The sequence below is a fragment of the Hippocampus comes genome, unplaced genomic scaffold (assembly GCF_001891065.2).
Source record: "Hippocampus comes isolate QL1 unplaced genomic scaffold, H_comes_QL1_v1.1 scaffold92, whole genome shotgun sequence".
NCBI lineage: Eukaryota > Metazoa > Chordata > Actinopteri > Syngnathiformes > Syngnathidae > Hippocampus > Hippocampus comes.
Genome location: NW_017805379.1, coordinates 2,047,553 through 2,059,406, shown reverse-complemented (window position 1 = coordinate 2,059,406; position 11,854 = coordinate 2,047,553). Strand labels below are relative to the sequence as shown.

At 42.6% G+C, this 11,854-nt stretch overlaps 1 protein-coding gene across 1 annotated transcript in view; it reads left to right on the top strand.

The window, feature by feature from the left end:
• The window catches only part of smoc1 (SPARC related modular calcium binding 1), a 36,272-nt gene that overhangs the window by 15,906 nt on the left and 8,512 nt on the right, over positions 1 to 11,854 (top strand). Inside the window, exons 8-14 of the mRNA XM_019872259.1 lie at positions 4,176 to 4,232; positions 4,788 to 4,868; positions 8,295 to 8,487; positions 9,259 to 9,341; positions 9,764 to 9,869; positions 10,885 to 11,129; positions 11,821 to 11,849. Coding sequence (XP_019727818.1) covers positions 4,176 to 4,232; positions 4,788 to 4,868; positions 8,295 to 8,487; positions 9,259 to 9,341; positions 9,764 to 9,869; positions 10,885 to 11,129; positions 11,821 to 11,849 — 794 coding nt within the window. The remainder of the gene's footprint in view (positions 1 to 4,175; positions 4,233 to 4,787; positions 4,869 to 8,294; positions 8,488 to 9,258; positions 9,342 to 9,763; positions 9,870 to 10,884; positions 11,130 to 11,820; positions 11,850 to 11,854) is intronic.

The window sequence follows — 11,854 nt, the reverse complement described above, 5'->3', positions numbered from 1 at the left end:
TTGCCAGAAATTACAGCAGTACCATTGTCACTTTAGGGATTTTGTGCAGCCTCCTTGACCAGTTTTCATCCATTTTAGAGAGCCTCTCTTTCTGTTGTCACACATTGGACACAACCAGTACTTGCCAGAAGTTTCAAAAGCTTCTTCTTCTCTTTAGTAACCTCAGTGACCTGTTTCCATGAAGAACATGGGTGATTGTTGTCCAGTGTGGGAAATGGCTGGTATTGGCAGAAATTCCCACAGTTCCTTTGTCACCCAAAGCCTCTTTAAGTGCGGTCATTGATCAGTTTTCTTCCCATCTTTTCATCTATCTTAGAGGGGACTGTCTTCACTGTGTTTTATGAATAAAATGGGAGATTGTTGTCCCATGTAGGATCGAGCCAGTACTTGCCCGAAGTTGCCACAACCTATTTAATGTCAGCCTCATTTTGTAGCCTCTCTGACCAGCTTTCATCCATAAGGGAGGAACTTTCTTCACTGTATTCCAAGAAGAACATGGGAGATTGTTGTCCCCTGTAGGACAAAGTCAGTAGTTGACATCACATTGGTCGCTCTTTGAATGGTTTTCCTCTCGTCTTTTCATCCTTTATGGAGGAAGTGTCTTCAGCGTGTTTTCTGAAGAATATGGGAGATTGTTGTCCCATGTAGGGCAGTCTAGTACTGCGGAAACGAGACTTTACTGGCAACCGTTCTTCATGTTTTCCTCCAGCCGGCGAATGACATTCACCGACACACACATCATGTGACAGGCATCAATCATGTGCCGTATACATTCGCAGGAAACTTCCATGAGTTTTTGGGAACACACGCCGGGACGAGCGCATTGACAGGTAGTACATCTTACGATCCAAATCGCAACAGCTCATCGTTTTTTCCGCCCTTTTATTTTTTTCTTCTTTTTACTCTGCTCTTTGCATCCGCGAAGCATGTCGCCACCTGCATGACCTGGACCACAAACTCTCGATTTGATTTTCAATGCATCGCAATTTCAGGTTTTTCCATTCGGCCAACATGGTGATCGGACGCTTCTTCAAAGCTTGGGTTGTAATGCAAAAAAAAAAAATCACACTTCGGTACATACAGAATGACCCTCAGTGATCGATAGATATTCCAGACGTTCAATAAAATTCAATTTTAGTATTTAATGAAATGTATCATGCTTCGATCTGTTTATTTTTAATTTAATTTAATTTTATTTTTTGCTGCAACGTCAACTTTTCAGTGACATGTTTGAGCTTTTGTCATGAGTCACATTATTACAAACAATAAAAGGTTACTAAATGCCGATAGATACTGCGAGATGGTTGAGAAAACACAACTTCAGTTGATATTAAGCCCCTCACCTCAGTTCAACGTAGTTACTTATCTACAGGATGACAAAAGATTGCCCCTAAATTATAACTTTAGTTCCAGAATTAACCACACGTCAGTATCTCCCCCCCCAAACACAGACAGGCTAAGTTTGGATAAAGTTTTAAAACTGAAAGCAGTTTTCAAGTTTTTTTGTCAATGAATTAATTTTTGGCCCGTCCTTGACTTAGACGGCTAATTTCCCCCAATTAGCCTGTTCAATAAAGGGTTTCACTGTATGTACCGTACCAAATAAAATAGGAATACAGGTTCCCTTATACTCCTCTCCTAAACTCAATTGTGCAGCACTCACAGAATGTTCTTGTAAACCATTCGAGTCGTTACGTTTGCTTGTAGCCCGTTTGATCTCGGATCAATCCATCCTGACCGCGAAAGGGCTCCAAATACTCCGGATTATTTGCAGGAATCGTCGTCGTCCTGCCGCTGTTTTCTGCTTTGTACACATCTGCGTTTTCGCTCCGCAGGGTCCGTGACCGACAGACCTCCTGGGCCGGCAAACTCCGGGCGAAAAGGTGAGCTGCACTCGAAATGTTTCATTTGGTTATCTGCAGATGTGGTCAAATGACCAAAATGAAGTGATAGCCTTTTTCTTAATGCGTCAGTTCGCTGGTCTGAGATATGCTCTGGAAGCAGTGCATGAGTGTGTTGACACCTTATTTGATTTAAGGGCCTTATATTTTTCTTTTAAAAAAATCGAGAGTGTATAAAGTAAATCCAGTGCAGGTTGTCTGTGCTTTGCTTTTAACTCAATTGCTTCCAAAAGGAATGTTCCAGATGCTCCAAAGCTGCACGTGGGTGAGTATTTTCCGGGGGGCGTTCAAGGTTACGTAAGACGAACCCTATCACATTCATTTCATGACCTTGATTTTTGTTGTTTTTTTTTTTTTTTTTTCAAGCTCAAATTCCAATGAATCTCTCAAATCTAACCTGCCTAAAATATGTTTTCCACAAATAAAGCCATGTTTTTTTTTAAGTTACACCTGTTTTATTTTGTGGTCATTTCTGCCTGCTGTTATCGTTTACACAAACCCTCTGAGAGATCTTTAATTTTGCTGATTGAAGATTTTCGAGTAAATTTTGGATTTTTTTTTTTTTTTTTTCAAGCTCAAATTCCAATGAATCTCTCAAATCTAACCTGCCTAAAATATGTTTTCCACAAATAAAGCCATGTTTTTTTTTAAGTTACACCTGTTTTATTTTGTGGTCATTTCTGCCTGCTGTTATCGTTTACACAAACCCTCTGAGAGATCTTTAATTTTGCTGATTGAAGATTTTCGAGTAAATTTTGGATCAACGACAATCCCGAAGCCATAAAATATTGCCATCTATAACGGGGCAGAATGTCATATTGATGCCTACCCTCTTACTGTATCGTGACACTATTGGTCCCTGCATAACATAAGTGTTAGCAATAGTACAAATAAAATTATGGTATGTTAAGTGAAAAAAGGTTTAAAAAAAAACAGACCAATATTGATTCGTGTTTGTGTTAAAATATTTATAGAGGAAATCACATCCCTCCCATCCGTATTATTGTGATGACGTCGGTAGTTGTGCAAGTGTAGAACAGCCTTTTACCGCTCACTCATTCAATCCATTTGCACATTCAACGTTTCATCCCGTTTCAACTTGCTCACCACCAAACGCAAAACCAGACTCTCCCATATAACAAACCAGGCCACCCAAATATGTGGTTGACTTCACACACCCTTGTCTGAACTGGACATCCGCTTCGGGATCAGGAAAGCCACTCTGAGGATCCCTTCCATCCCCTTCGCCAGTCATTCCAACTACTGACATCAGCCAGAAGGTACAAATTCCCACTGGCCCGGAAAAACACCTACAAAAAAATCTTTCATTCCATCTGCTTGAACCATCATGAACAATTTGAACGGATACATTGCACGTTTCAACGCACACTTTTTAACACGCACTAGTAATGTATTTAAAAAAAAAATCATGCATTTATTCCTTCATTTTTATTGTGTAAAATCTTTCTTGATGGGAATGTGTGAATGTGTTTGTGTGCCCTGTCAACGAAGAATTTCTGTCACTATCGGGAACAGACAGCGTTCGATCAATCTAGCTATCTTATCTAGCTAGCTAACTATCTCTCTAGCTAGCTAACTAGCTAGCCCTCTGTCTATCTAGCTATCTTTTTGAATCCGCGCACCTTCTTCAGCATCCCAACACCGATAGCACACCCCTACCACCTGGCTTGTAAAAAAGGACAAAAATATAAAAAGAAAAATAAGCCACTGCCAAACTAAAACCAAGAAAGAGTTAAGTTTACTGGAAATGATGATGGCGCAACCCCCTCTCCTTGGCCCACCATTGTAATTTTTGAGTTGGAAGTAAAAAATGTTTCGAGAAACATTTCACATTTTGTTGAAGAGGGGAAAAAAATAACAATTGAAAAAAAACCACAATGTTAAAATGATTCCACCAGACCGCTATGACACAAGTGTCATAGCGGTCTGGTGTGTGTGTGTGTGTGTGTGTGTGTGTTTCTTGGTCTTAAAAAACAAGTGTGTTAATGTGAGGCTGTTTGATGTCAGCGTGAGAGCTATTTCATTCTGCGTGTGAGTGTGAAGGACATTTCGAACAAGCGGGTGGCCGTGCTTTGTTCTTCTGTTCTCCTTGTGCGTGTGTGCTTTTGTGTGTGCGCGCGAGCGTGCAACGTTTTTGTGTCCACCTTGGCCGGGGCATGTGCAAATCCCAACCATTCAACACTTGTGGAGAGTAGATTGTATTAACCTCAATAATGGTAGTCTCTTTCCGTTTCTTTCTCACCCTCAATCCAGACGACGGCTCCAAGCCTACGGCCACCGTGGAGACCCTCGTCCCCGCCGAAGGCGACGGTAAGGGTCCTCAAGTTTTGCAATTTCGACACGTTATCACCCCGGGGGTCTCACGTTGAAAAGAAATATAGGCAGGTGTTAGGCACACTGGCAGAGAACCAAAACCCTGTTGGCAACTAAAGTGAGGACAATACTGCACAATCTTGACTTAATTATTTATTTTATGTGATGTATTTATTGAATCAGTGAACTGACAGAACAGAAACCAAAAAAAATAGTTCAAAGCTTGCTTTCAACTAATATTGTCAAAGTCTATTTGAGTCCTCCTCATATTCATGAAATGAAAGCCAAACTTTCATGATCATTTTTCAAAAAATAGACAAAAAAATGTGTCACTGTCTTGTGTGCAGAATTTTGAGAAATTTTTATTCATTTATTTTTAATTGTATCTTGGAATGAGGGTGCAACCGTAAATTAAGCCTTGCAAATACTTTCCGAATGCACCGTAAAAGCAGTGACCAGTCGGCATAAATAATTAGTCCCACTGCCATGCTTGGCGGTGTTCGCGGCGAGTAAGGTTGCTGTCGCTAACATGACATCCATCTGTCACTGCAGAGGTAACCGCCCCCACGCTGTGGATCAAGCAGTTGGTTTACAAGGAGAACAAGCAGAACAGCTCCACATCCAGGAAGCAAGGTGAGATTGAGAAAGGCCAAAAATTTCAAGCCCAAGCGCTACTTCGCGTTTTAGCGTATACCCATCTTGATGTTTGACAGATGTCAACGCTCCACAATGTTACGTGCTTCCATGTTTAGATTCCGGTTGACTCTGAGATGTGGATGCCCCACAAAGTTGCATGTGGACATGTTTTTTTTTTTTTTTTTTTAAAGAGTGACATGTGAACGCTCCACAACGTAGCGCATAGCCACGTTGATATTCCGGTAGCCTCCGACTTGGTCCTTTTCCAACATTGTGGGAGTCGATTCTGACATGTGGCCGCTCTGCAATGTCATCTGCATCCATGTTTGTTTATTCCAGTAACACTCTGGCATGTGTTTGTTCCACAATGTTGTCAACGAGTTGCCTCCCCAAAAAAAAAAAAAAAAAAAAAAAACACAACTTGGTTTCGTTTTACGAGCAAACCATTTTGTCTGGCGAAACGCGATGCGCATCTTGACCAACATGCAACATTTCCTCTCATTTTAACTGCTCGCTTTGAGAGAATTTTGCAGTGATTATGGAACAGCTGAAAGCCATTGGGGAGGCGGACGGACAGGAGAGGACCGGGTGGGGGTTAACTCCGGCGAGGAGGCTTTGAGGATGAAGGGAATCAGACGACAGAGGAGGAGGAGGAAAGATTCGGACTGAATGAGTGTACGGACCGGCGCTTAAAAATTCACTTGGCGCGGCGCCTGGAGGAGTGGAATGCGTAAAATAGAGCCGGTCTGTTCTCAGCACGTCATCTTTTTGTCTGCTATATAAAGAAGCAGCAAAATTGTTCCGTGCTTAAAATGATTTTGTAGGTTTCAGGCGTCGGGCTGTGCTATTCCTGTCAAGGGAAGAGAAGTAACACCGGTAATACAATAAAACAATAAGACAAAAGAAATCAGTACAACGCTAGATTGAATTACACGCCATCTTCTTCCATTTACATGCCTGAAAATAATTTTCTTCAGGGAGTGCAGTGTAATGTCGCTATATTAAACCCCAGACATTTCGCCAGGACCGGGGCAGCACACAGACACGTTGCAGACATCTCCGCCTACGTTATGAGGTGGAAATACCGGACTCTCCGTCGTAACAGGAAGCCCAAGGTCATCCTTTGAGCACTTGGCGCAGATCCACTGCAGACGCACGACCGGACCACTCGCACTACCTTTCAGGCTCTCGGTAACTTGGCCACTATCAAACTTGCTGAGGCTCGACCTGTTGACTTGACAAGTGACGTCAAGAGCGTGACGTGACGAGTCGCTGATTATTTGCTTTTGTGGTGCACCGCTATTGTGTGCTTTTCTTCCGAAGGCCTGACTTTAACGGCTTTCAGAATGGTGATGCCACTGAGCTGACCCGGAACAGTTGTCGTTGTCTGCCGTTGTGAATAAAAGCTTGCGTTGCGGAATACACCTTGCTGGATGTTTAAACCCCTTTCCTGGTGGGAAACCGGGGAAGTACTAATTATCATGAATAAAAATATCCCGGTCTTCTGACGCTGTACAAATATGGGCTGTTTATTTGCCATTGCAGCTCATCATTGAACCGTCTCAGTTTCGCTGGCACGAGACACATTTTTGACGCCGCTTTTATTTTTCGACTTTTGGCCAAAACACGTTTTTTGTTCGTTTCAACTTTTGGACGTGACAGGAAAAACATTTCTGATGAAAAACATAAGGTGTCATCTGAAAGCCAAAGTCATGAAGCTTTGAAGGTACGACGTGTGACTCAATGGAAAACAAAAACAAGTGGAGAAAACATGAAGTTGCCTCGACATCTTATTCTCCTCATGCCGAGACCACCGGCGCTGCAGTGGGACTAATCAGCTCCATACTTTTGTTACGCACGCCATATTGCCACCATCTTGAAATGCAAAGGTACTAAACAGTTGCAGCTTAAGGCCTCACATCTCTCGATTGTGAGGCCTAAAACGGACCGGGAGCCGCGGCACGCTGTCGCGCTCGTCTTCAGAATGAGAAATGGCCCCAAATGGACGCGAGTGTAAATACGGCCCGACGGGGACGAGATGGCGCAGAAGCATCTTACGAGCACGGCTCGCAAATATGATCGTATTTTATCGCGGTGTTTGGCAAAGTGTCATTCACGATGACGAAGTTGTGTCTCGGGGGAAAAAAAAAACCACCGTAACCACTGCGTAAACAGCAGAGGATTACAGGATACACAGGATTCCTCCCTTCAAAACACGCATTTTAGGTTCCTTGAAGACTCTCTCCATTTTTTGGAATATGAGTGTAAATGTTTCGTCGATATGTGCCCCGCGCTTGGCCGGCAACCATTCTAGGGTGTCCTCGTTCTCTCGCGCCGAGTAAACTGTGACAAGCTTCAGCTCCTCTGGTCCATGTTTGGTGTGGTACACACCATGTCAGCACAGTGACCCTGTTGAGTCGGCAAGTGACTGATGACGAGTTCGACAACACCTCCGATGCTAATTAGAGGATGGTTGAACATGTCCTTATGGTCGAGGCCTTTTTCACAATTTTTTGGGGGGGACAATTCAAAAGCAGGGTGTCATTTTTCATTGGTTAATATTCATGAGATTTGTATTAATTCTTACTTTTGTCAGATTCCAGTTAGTTCTGTCACCACTGTGGGTTTTTCTTTCATGAGGAGAGCGAGCCCAACAATTTTGTCCAGAGTGGATGGATGAATTTTCCTCTTTGTTCTCTGTTGGGAGGTTGAAGGGGTCGTGTGCCTTTACAACTTGGGGAAAGGTTGTGCGGCAGAAATCAACCAAACGATCTACGTGGGCATATACCGTACATCATTTTCCAATAATTTTTGTCATGTTTGCGTGGTTGAACGCAACGTCTTTCATAGGCTTTTTGAGAATATACTTGCCTTGCTGTTTGGCAACGGTGAGGGACATCAATCAACTAAAAAGCTCTGTTTGCGTGTTTAAAAGTAATGTCTTAACCAGCTTTGTTTTGCTATCTTACCAGGAGAATGGAGGTTTTTAAAGGGGATGTGTTGTTGAAAAATGTCGGGAAGAGCAGAACTCATGATATAGCTAAAAAAAAAATTATGCCATACGATTGGCCTTTTTTTTTTTTTTTTAATATATATTTGTTCTTCCAGGGAGAATGGTTGCACCACCTCTGTCAGTTACAAGGTTTGATAAATTGTGTTCTATGGTGTAAAAAAATATGGCTTTGTTGGTGCAAATTTTTGAAGGGTTCACTCACGTTTGCATGACACTGACACTGTACTCTGTGCCGATTTTGGAGGTGTTTTATGGTGTGGTTTTTTTGTTTTGTTTTTGTCTGTCGGGGTGTTGAAGGGTTTTTTTGCATGTTTTTGACATGCTCAGGGGAGTAAGTTCATCACATGACCCATCTGCTGTTTCCAGACTACATTGTGAACGTGCATTGAGTTTGTTCGTCATGCTTCTAGAGAAAGTTCCTTCTTGCGACCAGGAGCGACAGAGCGCCCTTGACGAGGCCCGGCAGAACCCCCGTGAGGCCGTCTTCATCCCCGACTGCGGGTCCGGCGGCCTGTACAAGGCCGTCCAGTGCCACCAGTCCACCGGCTACTGCTGGTGCGTGCTGGTTGACACCGGACGACCCATTCCGGGGACCTCCACCAGGTAATGAACGCGTGTTATTTCACGCCGCCTTTGTCGGCTGTTTCCTTGTTAGCAGTACGGCTTAGGACAGTTGACAGAACAAATTGTTGCTTTCCATTTCATTGAAGCAAAAAAAAAAAAAAAACATGAGTCATGCCATGTAAATAGGGTGAAGGAAAAAAATATTCTCACTCTGTATTTAGGTCAGTGCGGGTACAGTACTTGGGTAAAAAAAACAATTCTGTTAAAAGTAGAAGTACTGAATCAACTAATGTGCTTAAGTAAAGGTACGATGGACTCAACAAACACATTGTTTCATGGTCCAAGTTGCCACGAGATGGCGGTAAAATACTACTTTTGTCAAAATGAAGGTCCTCAACTCACTTCAAAATAGTTCCTTGGGCCCAAGGTGCCACAAAATGGTGTCAAAGTAACACTAAAAATTTGTTTTCCGGCCAGTAATGGAAGATAGGTTCCTTAAAAACTTGCTGAAGTATCACGGCCCGACATTAATGGTGGCCCGATGGCCGTGATTTCAGGCCAACATGCTTCTTGCAAATGCTGGCCTGACTGACCAGTAGTGATTCAGCCATACGTTCAAACGGGCTTTTGCCAGTGCTGTCCTTGCTACTTAATTTTTTGTAGAGGCTATAAAATGTTGGGAGCCCAGCTCACTCTGGGATCTGAAGCCAGGTTACTGATTTAAGCACAGTAGGTCTTTCACTCTCCCAACGTCTTCCTTTTTCATCCGACTCCCACTCCGTTCCTGTCTTGTGATTCTCGTCCCAACAGGTACCAGACGCCAGAATGTGACGGCGCCGCACGTTCTCGCAGCTCCGACACCGAAGATCTGTTCCAGGGCCGAGACCTGACAGGTTTTTTTCTTCACTTTTTTTTTTCCTGCCGCAGTCAAAGTTAACCTTTGGATGGGGTTCCAATGAGCCACGTTCACAGCGAGAATGTCATTGTATCAACGGCACGTTGCGCTCATATCCAGATTTTTTTTTTCGCGTAAAACCACATTTTGTTAGTAACATCGGAACATATGACTAAATTTTTGACACTGTGCAATGGGCAATGATCCAATTTCACTTCATTCGGCTTAAAATAGGGCGAGGCAATGTTGTTGAAAAATGTATCCACTGTACAAAGTATTTCGTCGCAGTCGATATTGATATGTATTGAATTTTTTAACTCTTAAAAATAAGGACCCAAAGGAAATAGGCTAAAGTTGAGTAAATTTATTTTAAAATCTAATATTTAACGAGGCTAATATTGCTGTTTATTTTTTTTACAGGTTGCCCCGAGGGGAAAAAAGTTGAATTCATTACGAGCCTGTTAGACGCCCTGACCACAGACATGGTTCAAGCCATAAACTCACCGGCGCCCTCTGATGGCGGGAGGTAGGTAACAACAATCTAAACTGCTGAATCCATCAGATTGTCTATTGGGAAATATTGTCAGTCATGTTATTTCCAGTATATAGCGCTTTTCACAGAGAGCGCTCACAAAGTGCTTCACAGGAGTTATAGTATAGTCACAGGTACAGTATATAACATTTCGAAATACGTTTTACATTGTGTCTGGTTTTATTGGATTTAACTGCAGCATTTGATACAGTGGCTCACAGTATTCCGTTGACTCGTTTGCAGCACTTCGTGGGCATTGGCGGTAGCGCTCTTGGGTGGTTTAGGTCCTATTTAGCTGACAGAACCTTTTGTGTTAGCCTTGGCTGGTCTGAGACACGTACTGCCCCACTGTCATGTGGTGTTCCACAGGGCTCAATTTTGGGGCCTCTGCTGTTCTCACTGTGTGGATGTGAATGATTGTCAGATCTATGTCCCACTGAGCAAAAAAGATGCTTTCTCATAAAGGCCACTTTGATCCCGGATGGCATAAAATTTCTTGAATTTGAATGAAAAGAAGACAGAAGTGATAGTGTTTGGTCCCAGTGGCCCTTGTACATCCCATCCTGTAGACTTGGGCCCCCTGAGTTGAGATTTTACACCCATAGTTGTATTTATTGAAAACAAATAGGGTACATTAGATAGCGTCATTGGATAACGTCATTGTTTTTAGCAAATAGTCATGATGGTGCAGGGCGGTGTATCGAGACAAAATATGGCACATTTAAAGGGACAAAGACCATGCATATTTCACGGGTGATGTCCCCTTTGTTCATAATCCCTTGTTTTAGAACGCAGTCTCCTTCTTCCGATCTGTCTGATTGCTTTTTCCTTGAAACGCAAGAGTTTGGAGGAAGCGCTCATGGTTTTCATTTCACACTCCCACACATACTAGCAGAACCGATTAGAATCAGATGGCTATCGAAATTGTCAAGTCTTTTATTGCAGATGACAAAAAAAACAAATCAACATCATTTTGCCGATTCATTTCACAATGACCCCCCCACAGCAGGTTCGTGGAGCCGGACCCCAGCCACACACTGGAGGAGCGGGTGGTGCACTGGTATTTCGCCCAGCTGGACGCCAACGGCAGCCAGGACGTCGGCAAGAAGGAACTGAAGCCTTTCAAAAGGTACCTGAAGAAGAAGGCCAAGCCCAAGAAGTGCGCCCGCAAGTTCATCGACTACTGCGACCTGAACAAGGACAAGGCCATCTCGCTGCACGAGCTCAAGGGCTGCCTAGGAGTCGGCAAGGACGGTAAGAGAAGAGACACATGAGATGATGTCACATAAAAAAAAAAAAAAAAAAAATTCATGTGTGATTCATCCACAAGGGAGGGCTTCATTTGGTGGCAATGTACTCACAAAAAAAAAACGTCCTTCAAAAGTAGAAGTACTGATTCAAGTACCTGGTTTGACTCAACATGTAGAGGTGGTATAAATACACCATACTTGAGTAGAGGTAAAGTTACTTATGTGTAATTTAAGAAAAAAAGAAAAAAAAAAGGTAAATGTACTGATTGAACTCCTGTACTTAAGTAAAAAAAAGTAGACTTTGATCAATAACTGTACTCTTCTTTTTAGGAAATGAACAAACTGCAACAACATTAATAGTAATACAAAACAGTAGATTGATTCTTTTTTTGAACAAAAGACCTGAATAATAAAGACCTGATAGTTTTTCCTCTGTTATAAGTGGCAGCAATAATAATGTATTATTTTTAAAAAAGAGAGAGAGAGAGAGAGACAGACAGAGAGAGAGAGAGAGAGAGAGAGAGAGAGAGAGAGAGAGAGAGAAGGTGGCTTGCTTGTTACCAGAATACATCCGCTAGTCATCAAGAGTACACACTGAAAAGTACATTCCATTTCATATTGTAAAGGTTCAAAGGATTGGTTCGTTTAATCTAAAACCATCATTTTAATTTTTTTTTAATTTATTATTTTTGCAGGTGGTTCAACAGCCGGCAGCAACTACGGGGCAAG